This window comes from Megalopta genalis, chromosome 3 (assembly GCF_051020955.1).
Source record: "Megalopta genalis isolate 19385.01 chromosome 3, iyMegGena1_principal, whole genome shotgun sequence".
Lineage (NCBI taxonomy): Eukaryota > Metazoa > Arthropoda > Insecta > Hymenoptera > Halictidae > Megalopta > Megalopta genalis.
The window spans coordinates 13,990,447-14,007,084 of NC_135015.1; the positions used below are offsets into that span (position 1 = coordinate 13,990,447).

Here is a 16,638-nt window from a genome sequence, read left to right on the forward strand (position 1 = left end):
AGAATTTTTGCGATTATTACAATAGTATAATCGAGAATGCATAGGACTTTCCGATCGAGCAGTGTACGTGCGAAAAAGTCGAGAACATTGTTAAGAAGAAATTCGGCGGACGCGTGCGTAGACGCGGCAGCTTCCATTATCCCTTGGACGGTAGACGATAAACAGTAAATGGCTTGCGCTTTCGCGGTCCTCTTCTTTCTTTCCGATTGTGTTTCGTCTCCTGAATTTTCAAGCAATTTCGAGGAAATCGAAAACGATACGATCGGAATTTGAAAAAGTTAAACTCTTTCACGACAAGATCGCTGGTGGAACAGTCGTCGGAGTTTTTCTTGAGAGCGAACTCGAGATTACAATTATGTATCGGAAAACTAGCACGAACAAGTAAGTGCGCGGGCGAGCAAGCGACCGAACGAGCGATCGATCGATAACCTATTTTTTCATAGCTGGCAGGCTGCCAGAATTTCGGGTAATTGTACCGGGACTTCGTGTGTGCAAGCGAATAACGTAATCTCGTGCTGGGTCACCAGTGTTTTTTAAAGTTTCTCTCTCAAAATCACCATATCCTTTGCTCATTCTCAGTTCATACGAATCTGTGACAATTGTATGTTTACAGCTTGCGACTTACGGCTTGCGGCTAGAATTTGCGATCTAGAAATTTTTTGCAATATCAGAAGTAGAATCATGGGTTTGATTGAACGTAAAATAATCTGTAAAAGAACGATGCGACTAACTTTTGCTTCCATATTAAAAGGAACAAGATTAGTGCCAGAACAGTGCAAATAACGTGCAATTGCGAACGCGATCGTTGATCCTGAAATGGACACGCGGGAGTACGAAAACGCGATGGGACGTAAAAGGACGCAAGGAGACGCAACGAGATGCAATAGAATACATACATACACACATATACATTTAGAAGGCGACATGGCTTGACGCGCTAAAAGTCGGATCGCCAGCGGCGGCGGCAGCGGGAAACGCGGTTGCATTGCAGCCGGTCCTGAGATTCGGCCAGCATCGACGACTGTGCGCAACCGATCGATGGCCCACTACCGCTCGTCCCTGTCTAGAAACTATCCTTGCTTCGACTCTGCCGTTGCTTATCCCTCCTTCGACACACCCACGCTATTCGCGGTTTCGTTCTCCCCTTTTTATTTATACGGAACGCGAAATATCTAAATATTCCGTACAATTCCATTCGTTCGTTCTTTTTCCATTTTCTTTCCCCTTTTACCAATCTTCGATATACATGTAATGTTTTAAATTCTCATTTTTTTTTATCGATCCATCGTCTTTCCGTGTACAAGCTCTTCTTTCTATTTTCATGTTACAGTCGGTCGTTGTCGCGATTACCTTCCAGACCACGAACCGATTTCCCAACGTCTTGGTCGACTGGAACAACGATCATCCAGATGTTCGATCGTTCCGAGTACATATATTTCGCTCTGTTCTTTTTCTCTCCTCGTTTCATTCCCTCGGATCTGTTTTCCTTTCTGTTTCATACACGACTCTCCGCCCTTCTTTTCTTTTCTTCAAATCCGGAAACCTACCCTCATCGTTGCGAACGGTTTCTGGTCAGCGTCGGCGTCGGCGTCGGCGTCGACCACAGCGACGGCGCCGGCGTCGTTAGCGCCGTTCGAACGGTTTGTCAGTTGACGAGCGGAGACGGTCGGGTTCGCCGGTTTGCTGTGGTCGTCGAGAGTATATCCGTCCACTCTCATCAAACCGAATTCGAACTTGACAAAAATGAAGAAAATTTTGTAGCTGCGACACACAGTGAGAAAAGATTGCTGCTGGTGTGATTCTGTTCGTCGCGGTTTGTTTCCCTGTCTCGCGTTTCAGGCGAGCCCGAGGCGGGCCACTGATAACCCGTTCGGCGGACAATCCATCCACCGTATTTCGACAGGATATCATGAACGCAGGATGATCTGCCGATATTCAGAGTCATCGTGGTCGCGTGTTCTTTGAAAAATAAGGTTGGTTTCGGTTGACTCGCAATAACGATCGTAAATGCTGTACACATAGTGCGCGCATGCACGAAATAAAACGAGAAAGCAAACTGGAAAGTGATTGAGAGTGAACGAGAGAAAAGGTGCGGGGCAGAACGATGGCTAGGAGGCATGGGAGGGGGAGTGGGGTCACTGAGGAAGGGGTGAGAGCTGTCGAGAGGGGAGCAAAGAAGGAGAAAGATTATAAGGGTGATGTAAAGGGTCAGGGTGAGGGGGTGGAGAGAGGTGGAGCAAAGGAGGCAAGAGGAGCAGAAGGACGCGGCGCAGAGACAAGAGGGCGGGTAGGGTGCAGGGAATGAAGGGGGCAGACATATATATATATATATATATAATTATATATATGTATATATAATATATATAATTATAGAAAGAGAAAAAGAGAGAGAGCGAGAAAGAGAGAGCAAGGTAGAAAGTATCTGCTCCAACAAGTAGATTTTCGATGCAATAATCTGATACAAAATATTTTGAAAATATAAAACATCGAGTTCCCGCTTTGGTGCGCTTTACATTGACTATTTACAAAATTTTATAAAGTCGCGAAGCAGCATCATGGGAACTCGATGACTGATCGAAATGTGTTTGTTTTCTAGTTATCGAATAAAAGTTTAACCCGAGGTCGAAAATATGAAGAATAAAGTATAATTCGAGCTAGTAGGAATGCTCGCGCTGCGGTAAAAATGGATGCCACTGCGAGAAACGCTCAAAACGAATAACGTACGCGTGAAATTTCGTCCCCGAACCGGGTAGTCTGACGGTTCTAACTCGTTTGTCGGTCAAATTCTATTAGCATACGGATCGATTTGTTATATTGGTCGCCGTAAGTCGTCGTAATTCGTTGTCGAACTGCTCGTTCGTTCGTTTCTTTAAACATCCGTTGGAGTTGTTATCGGCCTTCCGGGAAAACCAGAAGACCAATCTAATCGGTAAAGGGGAAACACGACGAATTCAATTCGACTTTCGAAATGTGCTTGGAAATGTATTCGTATTCGTGCACAGTTTCTGTTTCGACCGAAATACATATATACGGGTGTGTTTGAGCGAGTGAGAACGCTCGATATTCGTTCACGTAGTCGTTCTTGGTCGTTTCTGCTCGCGTGTTGTATTCATTCGCGTTCAAAGAGACGTACGAACGCTCTAAAAATTTCCTCTCGCATCGACGTCGCCTCCGCGCGCAGAGTCCATAGAAGTACCTGCACCTGTGAAGCTTTATCGTGGCATACTAGCGGCACGACGCGACACGATACGACGCGAGACGAGACGAGACGAGACGAGAGGAGACGACACGACACGACACGGCACGACGCGACGCAATGGTAACGCGCGTGCATTATTGTACGATCGATTTACTCATTTACGTCGTTTCATGACCGATGCGGGGATGATTTTCCGTGGTGTATACATGGAAACTTGACGCGCACAACGGTACAACTCGGTTAATTTCGATCCGATTCGGCCAAGATTCACGCTAATTTTACGCACATCTACAAAAAGATGTATTAAAATTGCAAACAGAGGCAGAAAACACGATCAGAGTGGAGGACAAGATTAATCGTAAAATTCCGAATTATTAGATTTTTGACGGGACATCATTTCCAAGGCTAAATTCGATATACGCGTGACAGACGATTTACTCGACCGGGAAGTCTAGAGCCAATTTACCGGATCGATCAATCATTCGTAGAGAAGAAGGAACGTCGATGGTACATTGAATGCGGTGGCTTCGTCGAGTACTCGTCCACGTCACGTCCAAAGCATACGTATACATACACTTGTACGCACGAAGCGCTGCTTGAAGTGGTACAACATATATTGAGCATTTTATACCGCATACTACAGCTGTTACGAAAGCGTAAGATCTCGTCTACTTTTTCGTCCCGAATATAAGTGAGAACATCGTAACCGCGAGCAAAGGACAGCCGTGGTCTGTCGTCATTGAAACGGGTTGTTCCGTGCGGCTGATCGCGACAACTTATCGACGTCACGCGTCGCACCTGAAATATTTGCATATCTGGGTTTGAAAGTAAAAAGTTTGTATATACGGGTGTCCGTGTCGAGTCGCGCTTACGAACCGTCGAAGTGGTTTTTGTATGAAACGTGTGAAACGTATGAAATCTGTGAAACATAGAAAATCCAACGAACTCGCATTTCACTTATCGCGTACCGATTTTTTGATTATTCTTATTTTCATTTCAAGTATCGGGAACGGCGACGGACTCGTGACCAAACTAGGCCTCCTCGGGGGAGGTCCTAGGAGAACCCAGAGATGATAGATCCCAGCTCGTCGGAAGAGAGCGATGACGAGAAGAAGGATTCCAAGGATGTCGGAGCAGGGGGTGGGGGTAGTAGCGGTGGTGGCGGAGGAGCGCGCGGTGGAAGCGGCAGCTCGTATGGCTCTCGACGACAAATCGGGCCGGGCGGGAGCCTCGGGGGCGCGAGTGGTCCCGCGAGCGGAAGCGCGAGTTCCCTGGCCTCGGGGACCGCGTCTCCCGGGGGGTCCAGTCACGGGCCCATCGGGACGCCCCGTGGCGGCGGGCAGGACCTTGCGTCGGCCCGGGACGCCTCGGGCCTCGCCGCTGGCAGGAACTCGTTGTCGCCGTCGATGTCTGCCGCGCAAGACGCGGCCAGTTATTCTCAGAGACCCACCAGTCCTTCGCCTTCGGTCGCCAGCGAGAAAACCGAGGCGAATTTGCAGGTAGGCGATTCTTGTTCATCGATCTAATTTCTATCGAATACATCGCCGAGAACACGCGGTGACACGATTTCCTGTTTGACTGCTTTCTGGGATATGCTTCCGCAGGATAAACAAGAACGCGAGGAAGAGGAAAGAAAGACCAGAATTCAGCTGTACGTGTTCGTGTCAAGATGCATTTCTTATCCGTTCAATGCCAAGCAACCGTTGGACATGCCCAGGCGGCAATTAAAAGTAACCAAGCAACAACTCGAGACGATATGCTCCCGCTTTCAGGTGAGCGGTTGTCTATTTGCGCCTGGTTGCGCGAGAGATTGCGACTCGACGAAAGACACCGGCAGGAGATATGTGCCCGCATCGCGCGTCGCTTCGAACGAGTCTCGAACTCTACGGGCTCGTCCGTCGGCTCGGAATTGAAACATTTCTTGTTACGGCTTACAGAGTTTCTTGAAGGGCGAGACACAAATTATGGCGGACGAAGCGTTTCGCTACGCCATACAGAATTACCACGACGTGTTCTTAGCGTCGGACAGGGTAATTCAGATGGTGCAGAGCGGCGCTTGTTCGCAGATCGACTTTCGCGAAGTATTCAAGAAAAACATCGAAATACGCGTACGGCGGCTTCCAGAAATGAATGGTCTGAGCAAAGAGACTGTGCTTACGTCCTGGATGGCCAAGTTCGATTGTATCATGAAAGGTACGGGTGACGAGGAGACGAAAAGGCCTTCCAGGATGCAACAGCAGTCTCTGATTTCGGAGATGATATTGTCCAAGGAACAGCTGTACGATATGTTCCAACAAATTCTTGGTATCAAGAAATTTGAACATCAGCTTCTGTTCAGTGCCCTTCTCTTGGATTCAGCCGACGAACAGGCGGCCGCCATTAGGCGGGAGCTGGACGGTCGCCTCCAAAAGGTCAACGAAATGGAAAAGGTACCACCGCGAGTTGCTTATTAACTGGATTTTTATTTCTTCCACGAGCTTTCGCGGCTGTTCGCTCTTCTCTGTGCGATGTCTCGTTCGTCCGATCGACAAACCGAAATGTTTTTCTTGCGCAGAACCGCAAGCTTATGCCCAAGTTGCTCCTGAAGGAGATGGAGTCGCTCTATATCGAGGAGCTGAAATCATCCATCAACCTGCTAATGGCCAATTTGGAGTCGTTACCGGTGTCAAAGGGTTCGATAGACGGCAAATACGGGCTACAGAAACTAAAGCGCTACAATCATCGGCGCGAACGCTCCCGCTGCCGTGGTCAAGGTTCCCTGAAATTAGAAAGCGACTCTGCCGATACCGAACTCCAGCTGACGAAAATGGACGTCGGCCTGACGTTCCAATTGGCCGTGGTCGTGATCGAAGTTAGAGGCTTGAAGAGCTTGCCGCCTAATAAGATAGTTTATTGCACGATGGAAGTCGAGGGTAGCAAGAAACTGCAAACGGATCACGCGGAGGCGTCGAAACCTATGTGAGTAGAACGGGATCTCCTCCCCCCGACCCAACCGATCGGAGACCATGGAAACTGAAATCGGATTTTTAGGTGGGACACGCAGGGTGATTTCACTACCATGCACCCGTTACCGGTGGTCAAGGTTCGCCTGTACACCGAGAACTCGGCAATGCTGGCGCTCGAGGATAAAGAATTGGGGAAAGTTATCATAAAGCCGACACCGTTCGCTTCGAAACAACCGGAATGGTATCGAATGTCGGTCCCGAAGAATTGTCCCGACCAAGATCTTCGAATAAGGATCAGCTGTCGAATGGACAAACCGTTCAACATGAAACACTGCGGCTACCTCTACGCGATAGGCAAATCCGTCTGGAAAAAATGGAAGAAACGTTACCACGTTCTCGTTCAGGTTTCTCAGTACACGTTCGCCATGTGCTCGTACAAAGAGAAAAGGAGCGAGCCCTCGGAAATGATGCAGCTCGACGGTTACACAGTCGATTACACCACACCGGTTTCCGCCAACATCATGTTCGGCGCCAACTTGGACGGTGGCAGGCAAGTAGTCACAGATCCGTGGACGGATCCTCTGACAGAATCGTTCCGATATGAAAATCTCGACGTTCTTTCTCCGATAGATTTTATTTCAATGCCGTGCGCGATGGCGATACCATAGTGTTCGCGTCGGACGACGAGAACGAGTGTCAAACCTGGGTGATGGTCATGTACAGAGCGACCGGCCAGTCGCACAAGCCTACCCCGCAAGTTTCGGTCGTCGATAAAAATTCTGGCACGAACAAGCTACAGGGCGACGACAGAGCGAAGAAGCACGGGATGGAGGATTACATTAGCGCGGACCCTTGCAAATTCGATCATCACGGTCTTTTCAAATTCCTCCAGAACTTGATTCTAGATTATCGATTGAATGATCCGTATTGTTCTCTAGGCTGGTTCTCACCTGGCCAATTGTTCGTTTTGGACGAGTATTTTGCTAGGTACGACATAGTCTAAGCATCGGCATCAGTGCCTGCGCGCGGCCAGGCACCTGCACACCTGCATACACATACGCATACTGCACACGCATACGCACGCGCGCATGCACACCGGGCTCGAACAGTTTTCATTTGTCATTTGCCGTAGGTACGGCGTGCGAGGATGTTTTCGGCATTTGTGTTACTTGAGCGATCTGCTGGACAGAATCGACCGGGGCCTCATGATAGATCCGACCCTCGTGCACTTTAGCTTCGCCTTTTGCGCTACGCATGTCTACGGAAACAGGACCGACAGCGTTGGATCGATCACCTACGAAGAGAAGGAGAAATTCCAAGAAATCAAAGAGCGGCTACGACAGATTCTTGAAAACCAAATCACCAACTTCAGGTATCCGACACGTTTGCTTTACCGTTTGATTTTCGGTTCTCGCGAGCCAACTTTTAGAGAACAAGGAACAATCAGTCGTCATTTTTGGAAGTCGGACGTGATTCGATCGATCGGGATTTTTCATGAAATAGGTACAGCTTTCCGTTCGGTCGGCCGGAAGGTGCACTGAAGGCGACTTTGTCGCTTTTGGAACGTGTCATGATGAAGGACGGCGTCACTCCGGTGGCACCGGAAGAAGTGAAGAACTTGATCAAGGGTTGCTTAGAGACCGCGGCGCTCGTTAATTACACGAAACTCTCCGCCGAAGCGAAGATCGAGGACGATTTGAGCAGCGACGTGTGCGTTCCACCTAGCAAGAAGCTCGAAGATCTTATACACCTGTCTGAAATGTGCGTGGATCTGCTTCAGCAAAACGGGGAACATTACTCGGAGGTATTAGTTGGATTTCTAGAATCTAACGTTGTTTCTTGGAATTCTCGAAAGAGGCACGGAAACGGTCGAATCTGTTTTTCTTTCTCTCGGCTGATCGCAAACGATACAAGTAATAATACGAAGAAGTTGTATTTTGATTTTTGATTTTGGTGGCAGGCGACGGTGCCGTTGCCCGCTACGTTGAAACTTGAAATTTGTCGCTCTTCGAGGATTCTTTACTCAGGGTGACGTACCCATCGCCCTGAGTTAGACGAAATGTGCCCTCCGTACATGTGTGACGTCCAATATTTTCACGATCCGCTCCTACTACACTGTACCGCAGGCGTTCGCCTGGTTTAGCGAGCTCATGGTGGAGCACGCCGAAATCTTCTGGTCCTTGTTCGCCGAAGACATGAACAAGGTGCTCGTTGAACAACCGCCGGACACGTGGGACAGCTTCCCACTGTTTAAGATCTTGAACGATTACTTGAGGGAAGACGGTGAGTGAAAACGGTGGAACGAGTTTCCGAGCGAATCTCACCGAACCGAACTTTCTAATCATACTCTTTTGCTTTCGATTCTTTTCACTTCCATTTCCATTTCCATTCCCATTTCCATTTCCATTTCCATTTCGATCTCCATTCCCATTTCCACTTCGACCTCCACTTCTATTTCCATATCCACTCTCTTCCTTCCTTTCTTCGGCTCGCTCCTCGCATCCCGATTTTCGCTTGCAGACAATTTAAAGAATGGTAGGTTTCATCAACATCTGCGCGACACTTTTGCACCGCTGGTTGTACGTTACGTTGACTTGATGGAGACGTCGATCGCTCAGTCGATTCAGAAAGGATTCGAGAAGGAACGATGGGAAATCAAAGGTAACGGTTGCGCCACGTCCGAGGAACTCTTCTGGAAGCTGGACGCTCTCCAATCTTTCATTCGCGATCTCCACTGGCCGGATCAAGAATTCCGGCAGCATTTGGAACAGAGGCTGACCTTGATGGCTTGCGACATGATCGAATCGTGTATTCAACGGACCGACACCGCTTTTCAGCAGTGGCTGAAGAAAGGCGTGACCTTCACCTCGACGGACTATATCATTCCCTCGGAAATGTGCGCGATGATCAACGTTATTTTGGACGCGAAAAAGCAAAACTTGAATCTGTGTACCATCGACGGTGTAGATGTGGTAAGTTATCTGGAATTTATCGGTATCTTTTTCAAGATATCGGTCTCTTGCATTGTCACGCTTCCAGCACAACTATCACGCCAAAATCGACGACCTGATCGAGAAAACCTCGGCTTCCATGACCCAAGGGATGATCAATAAACTGATCACCGTGCTGGAAACAACATTGTCCAAGTTATCCCGTTACGACGAAGGCTCCTTTATAGGTTCCATTCTTAGTTTCACGGTAAGCGATCATGCTGTCCATTGGTTGTCGCTTTGTCGCTTGGTCGCGAAGAAGTTTTTGCTTGAGAAATCTTTGCTTTCAGAAGGTATCGGGAAGCGGAAAAGAAATGGGACAGGCCTACGTCAGTTTTACGCGAAATTGCATGGATCAGATTCGTGGCAAAGTTATGGACGATTTATGGATTCTGACGTGTTTCGAGGTAACACAGGATCACGACCACGCTTTTTCCTCTTTCTTTGTATCTCCTCCCCCTCCCCCCGTCGTCCGTAAAACGTGCCGCTAAAAACCGTTTCCGTCTCGTTTCATTTCCGCAGCAATGGTACGCCGCACAAATTCAGATGCTGTGCACTTGGCTGATGGGACGACCCGAATGCAGCTTGCATTTGTATCAGTGTACCTGTCTGGCTCATATCGTAAAAAAGATTTATTCCGATTTTGAGCTGCAGGGTGTGACGGAGGAGAAGCTGAACTCAGACCCATATCAGGTTACATCTAAGAGGATGCAAACGGAAGAAGCGAATTGTGCCTTATCCATGAGCGCTCAGAACGAAGAGTGAGTATATCGGTTTGTCGATATCTGACAATGAACGGCGCGCGTTGCGCCTTGTATGTATTGATGATACGTATCGCTGCGTCACGTCGACACTGCATCGCGTCGGATAACTTATAATTAGGCATTTGTTCATGCAACACATTTATCTTTTCCGCTTGTCAAAGGGGGCTTTCGGAGAATGGTAACGACGACGAAGAGCGCCCGAAGACAAAGGTAACGATCGTCGAGAATGTTGCTGGCGAAGACGCAAATTATGTGGCTAACATCAGCAACGTTACATCGAACGTTGTCGGAAAAGTTGGCAGTATGTTCGGGAAAGGCATCGGTGGACTTTCTACGAAATTCAGTGGAGGCAGTTGGTTCTAATTACTGTAATTATTATTACCATTATTATTCCACCGCCACCATCATCATCGTCGTCATCGTCATCGCCGTCATCGTCATCAGCATCATTAGCAGCATCATCAGCAGCCGCATCATCATCATCAAGCACCGATCATCAATCGTCAATCATCATTCATTAATCATTAATCATCAATCGTCATCATCATCATAATCACCATTATCACCATCACCGTCATTATTATCGTCATTATCATCGTCATCGCCACCATCATCACCATAATGATTATCGTCGTCGTTGTCGTTACCGTTAAATCGTCAAAACTGACACCATAATTGACACTCTCACTATCAAATTATATTATTTTTGTCATTTCTATACCCTCATTACCGTTATAAGTTTCAACACTTTTATAATAATTCTACGTTCAATTAGTAAGTTTTTTGGCTATACATATGTACATACATACCAAGAAGAACACAGAGAGAAAGAGAGAGAAAGAAAGACAGAAAGAAAGAGCGAGAGAGAGAGAGAAAGAGAGAGAGAGGGAGAAAGAAAGAGAGAGGGGGAGAGAAAGGGAGAGAAAGAGAAATTGCAAACGAGAGAGCATGAACGATTAGATTATGTTTTAAGAATTTGTCCAGAGTACGATTCATCGAGACAGAATCGTTGTTCGATTCGATCGATCGAAGCAATAATTTCAATTGAATTCAACGCAGGCTTACATTTCAGTGTCTTATGTTCCGCGTCGGTTCTACAGACGTTTTAAGAACAATTTGTTTGGTCGTTCGTCTAGAAGAACCGTTCTATCTTTTGTTCCGGATCATTATTATTTTCTTCTCGATGAACAATTGAAACGAGAGTTAGCACAAACACGAACGATGCGACGTTCGGATGAACGAAGAGAAAAGACTGCAACGGAAAAAAGAAACGGTTTCTTTCGATACTGTCAGCGAATCTCTAATGGACAATCGCATTTTTCTTTTCTAGAAACGCATCGATTTCGAACGCAACGCATTTCGAAACTGGTAGAATCTCGCGCGACCTTGGACCGATTAATTGCACATGTTAAACATTTACGCCATATCAGATTGCACCTACCTCGAAATTTCAACAATACATATCTTGATTCTTGTATATCCGTATACAGCTATCCGTACCTGAGAAGGTGTACCGAGTACTGCTACTATTTTTTAATTACCACACTAGTTGTTTGATTTCGACGAACTGTTCACGAATCTATACTGAAAACAGAAACGAAATATGTAATTTCATCGTTTTAGTTCGTTCGGTTAGAGTTGTGAGTTGTCAGACAACTCGATCAATGGATGCGATCGATGCATATACATATAATAGAAAGAGAATGCAACGTTGATCGGCAGATCGACAGCCGATAAGGTGTACGGCGAACGGTAGACGATAAACAATAGACGAGATAGACTGTAGACGGTAGCTTAGACAACTACTGTAGAAAATCGCGCGTTCGAGTGAAAGGTAAAACACGTGCACGTGTATATCGAATAGCGCGGAAACGTCGCATCGACCGTCGAGCTCTCTGATCTCGTTACAATTAGTTTTCATTGAAATTTCCTAACGAGTGCTTTCATTGTTCCAGAAGGCTTTACTTACACGGGAGAAACACCTCGAAACGCCGAATAAACGAAACGAAACGAACGATCGAACGAACGGAAAGTTGTAATTCTAAAAAAAGAAAAAAATAGATTTGATCGTTTTGTTCTTGTTCGGCGCACGAGGCGACAAAAAAAAGAGGTATTATACATATAGCGAATGTTATGATAATAGGAGGAATGCGTAACATTCGTTCAGCTATTCTTTCGTTGGGAGAGACGAAGGATGCGTGCTACATTCTCTATATTAGCGAATTCGAATACAGTTGTCGATAACAGTTTCTTTGTACATATTCTAGTAAAAAAAAAAAAAAGGGTACGAGGAGAAAGGAAAAGGAGATTTTTATACCGTGTAAATTAACAGGTTGGAACGCGATTGCGCGCGTCCACTAAATGCGTAGTCGAATCGTACGTGTTACGATTTTACGCTTCACGATTCACGATTTACGAATGTACCATGTACCATTGTACCATGTGCGATTCACGATTTACGATTTACGATCTACGATTTACGACTGTGAACCAAGTCGGCGAACCATGTCGTCGAGCACCAGATGCAAATTCTCATTCGTTCGATTCGACTCGTCTGGCAAATTTCTTGGATTAGCCGTATTGCAAACGATCAATATTAATTCGACAGAGAGAAATTTGAAACAACGCGCGCATCAGTTGCAATTTGTTCTTTCATATCAGAAATGCCTTTCGTAGCCTTCGTATAGGCGAAACAATGCGTACATTGCGTACGTATATTGCGTACATATATAAGTGTCGCTTCTCGTTTCATGGGATTCACAAGATATCGATGGAATGATAAGGAAGGACGATTCTATGGTCATGGTTAGCACTAGGTTTTGTAGCGAGCTGCGCGAGAGGGTCGATACTATTTTCGATGCGGTCGAAGGAAGTTTGATTCTCCTTGAAATCTATTCCTTCTTTTCGGTAAAAAAATCGTTGCGTTGCGTTGCGTTGCGCTGCGTTGCGTTGCGTCGCGCTGCGTCGCGTTCCGTTGCACTGCGTTTGCATTGCGCTGAGTTGCGTCGCGTTACGCCGCGTCACGTTGCGTTACGTTGGTTGCACCGTCTTATAATGGCCCACCACCGAATACATCGGGACGTCAGAACAGATTATTCGAGGCCTTTGATAAATATAAACTGTATCATTTAGTCGCAAAGCAGCGTCAACGTTTTTCGACGCTACACTGTCAACGAGATGGCTATTTTTCGGCCCCCCAACGTGCTAAACGAACAGACGTACAACCGAGAGTAGTGAAATGTTATCAAAACCAAAGTTAAATCGTTGTAGCGTACTTACAGCCGATGTTAACGGTACTACAATTAATATAATTACTATTACTACTATTACTATTACTACTACTACTACTATTACTACTACTACTACTACTACTATTACTACTACTACTACAACTGCTACTACTACTACTACTACTACTACTACTATTACTACTACTACTATTACTACTACTATCACTACTACTACCACTACTACTACTACTACCACTACTACTACTACTACTACTACTACTACTACTACTGCTACTACTACTACTACTACCACTACTACTACTACTACTACTACTACTACTACTGCTACTACTACTACTACTACTACTACTACTACTACTACTACTACTACTACTACTACTACTACTACCACCACTACTACTACTGCTACTACTACTACCACTACTGCTGCTGCTACTACTACTACTACTACTACTACTATTACTATACCTACTACTACTACTACCACTACTATACCTACTACTACTACTACTACTACTACTACTACTACTACTACTACTACTACTACTACTACTACTACTACTGCTACTACTACTACTACTACTACTACTACTACTACTACTACTACTACTACTACCACTGCTACCACTCCTACTCCTACTATTACTGCTAAAACTACAACTACTACTACTGCTACTATTACACTATTACTACTACTACTATTATTACTACTACTACTACTACTGCAACTACGACTACTACTACGACTACGACTACTACTACGACTACGACTACTACTGCAATACTTCTACTAGAACCATCACGACGACCATCACCACCACCACAATCACCACTAATACTACTACTGACTGCTGCTACTGTTATTATTATCAATATTCTTGCTATTACTAGCATTCCTCTTCTTCTTCGTTTTCTTCTTATCATTTTTATTATTATTATCATCATTGTTATTGCTGTCGATAGATGTCGCGTAATACGTATTGTTATTTAGATTAGAGAATTCTTACGCATATTTTCAATTTGTGTATAATCTAATTTCGAAGAATAGTTTCACTTATTAGCTCTGGTTTAATCAACTCGTTAATCTTCTTTCAATATCTCTCATTTTCCACACACACAAACGTAAACATACACACACACACATCAATATACATACGAGGCACTTTAAAACATTTACATGCACAAAAATTCGTATACATAGAAATACAAATGCCGATGCAGATACCAATACGAATACCGATACAGATACCGATATCGATACAGATACAGATACCGATATCGATACAGATACAGATACAGATACCGATACCGATACCGATACCGATAGATACAGATACAAATACCGATACCGATACCGATACTGATACCGATACCGATACTGACACCGATACCGATACTGATACCGATACCGATACCGATACCGATACCGATACCGATACCGATACCGATACCGATACCGATACCGATACCGATACCGATACCGATAGATACAGATACAGATACAGATACAGATACAGATACAGATACAGATACAGAAACAGAGACAGAGACAGAGACAGAGGCAGAGACAGAGGCAGATACAGAGACAGAGGCAGAGGCAGATACGGAGACAGAAGCAGGTACAGAAACAGATACGGATACAGAGACAGGGACGGATACAGGCACATATGCAGATACAAATACACATGCAGATAAACACACAGAGACACAGAGAGAGAAAGAGAGTGTGAGAGAGCGAAAAAGAGAGAAAGAGAGAGAGAGAACACACGCGTATAGAGAGAAAGAGAGCGAGAGAGAGAGAGAGAGAGAGAGAGAGAAATACACACACGCAAACACATTATACATATACAGTTATGAAACAAAAGCAAAGAGCTTCTAGGCTCAAGATCCATACCTCGAGCCCTCTCTTGGTATTTTTCTATCACTCAACCTTCGTTGCGTTATCTTTAACAAAGTTGAATTATCGATTAAAGAGAGGGTCTTTTACTCTAGCCAGTGTTCTATTCGATCCAAAGTTCTATGGAATTGTTGTTCTCTCGTTAATAAAAGATCCGAAAAAAAAGGAAGAAACACGGTTCAGCACGTATACCCAAACTTAATTTCCTTTCGGAGAAAACAAAAAAAAGAAAAAAGAAGAAATTTGTACAGAGAAAAGCGGTGTCGCGTAGTCATTTCTTCCCCGTACGATCGTATCATCAAACACCCATTTTCTTCGATTACTGGCAAGTTCGCGTACGTATAGATCGATTCCGAATTTCCGAATCCAAGATTCTAGTCACAACACCCTACAGCGCAAGTGTCTTTTTGCGTAGAATGCTCTCGTATGAATGTTAGCTATGTATGCATTTTCTATAAAGGCAATCCTCATGCACGCACGCAACACGCATTTTCACATTGCATTGTCATTGTACCAAAAGCGAATACTTTTTGTAAATAAATGTACTAATGTTGGTAGCTCGTCTCTTTGCTTCGTAAAATCGAGAGAGTCGCGATCGAATTGGCCGTTGTTTCGTTATCAAACCACCGCTCACCGACATTATCTTCGCAACTTTCACACTTGACCTTTGCGTTATTCGACCCCGTTTCCCCTACTTGCCGTCGACTCATTAATTTCTTTTTCGGCTGGTATAAAGCACAAGCTCCGCTGGCCTGCAAGCTGGCGCAACGTGTGCACGTGTTCGAAAAAAAATGTTCGAGAACGCATTTCCAAAACGTGTTCCAAACGTGGACACGGTGGTGCCTGTATTCTGCACAGGTGGACAGATGTTCCGCGAACGTGAACGCGTGTCGGCCACCCGATAATTGCGACAGCTTTTCAATTCTTTGCATGATCCTGATCATTCCAATCGTTCATTGACTACTCGATCCAGACGTCGAAGCCGACCAACCGGAAATCGTGTTCGGCCAAGGACAAGGATGTGGTCGGTAAGCGAAAGCCCACGTACATATATATTTATGCGACAACGAAAAATCGGTTCTCCTCTCGGATCTCGTGTTCGGATCATATTGACTGACATTTTCAAATCCAAATCCGAGTAGGCAAACAAGGCTGAGATCCTGCCGACGTGCACTACCGATCGACTAAGACTTCGATTTTTCAAGTGACCATCCCAAGCGACTTTCAAAAAGCGTCTTTCAAAGCGATTTCGTCGCGTAGCATTGTCCATTTCACTTGCTTCCCCTTCGATCGAGCGAATTGTATTTCGAAACCTAACAACGATGCAATAAGAATCGTCGCGGCACCGCAAATTACAGTCATTGTAAAAGAAAAAAAAAAAGTAGCTCGACACAACTACTTATAGTGACAGCAATAAAGGTACAATAAAAATATATTTACAACAACGAAACTACCTCTCGGCATTTCTCGATTCCCATTGCTCTCCTTCGATCCTCGGCAGAAACCGTAAACGCGTACATTCTTATGTCAAGAACGTAATAAAAAAGAAACCTGCTTTCGCAACATACAGTGACGGACTAAAGTATTCGTAC

The 16,638-nt window shown here is 45.3% G+C and overlaps 1 protein-coding gene across 14 annotated transcripts; it reads left to right on the plus strand.

The window, feature by feature from the left end:
* Window positions 1-197: 197 nt before the first annotated feature.
* Cadps (calcium-dependent secretion activator 1) lies at window positions 198-16,496 on the plus strand. Of its 14 annotated transcripts, none has more exons than XR_013032961.1 (17): window positions 1,630-1,973; window positions 4,201-4,698; window positions 4,804-4,971; window positions 5,137-5,628; window positions 5,754-6,157; window positions 6,230-6,694; window positions 6,775-7,131; window positions 7,277-7,516; window positions 7,648-7,950; window positions 8,261-8,427; window positions 8,665-9,116; window positions 9,184-9,342; window positions 9,425-9,541; window positions 9,657-9,895; window positions 10,060-10,266; window positions 15,783-16,074; window positions 16,186-16,496. XR_013032961.1 is itself a non-coding variant. In XM_033485877.2 (16 exons), the coding sequence occupies exons 2-15, from the start codon at window positions 4,270-4,272 to the stop codon at window positions 10,259-10,261; spliced, it is 4,194 nt and encodes a 1,397-aa protein (XP_033341768.1). In that variant the 5' UTR covers window positions 198-381; window positions 4,201-4,269; the 3' UTR covers window positions 10,262-10,266; window positions 11,854-15,603. The 14 variants fall into 14 exon arrangements, 10 of the variants coding, with proteins under 10 accessions (XP_033341768.1, XP_076376247.1, XP_076376248.1 ...); XR_013032962.1 differs by having other exon boundaries at window positions 16,189-16,496; XR_013032963.1 differs by having other exon boundaries at window positions 16,020-16,074.
* The last annotated feature ends 142 nt before the right edge of the window (window positions 16,497-16,638 follow it).

Coding starts and splice junctions, on each gene's coding strand:
- Cadps (XM_033485877.2), top strand. CDS start 4,270: ATGATAGATCCCAGCTCGTCGGAAGAGAGCGATGACGAGAAGAAGGAT. Junction 6,695..6,774: donor GCCAACTTGGACGGTGGCAG/GCAAGTAGTCAC, acceptor TTTCTCCGATAG/ATTTTATTTCAATGCCGTGC. Junction 9,343..9,424: donor GTTCCATTCTTAGTTTCACG/GTAAGCGATCAT, acceptor CTTTGCTTTCAG/AAGGTATCGGGAAGCGGAAA.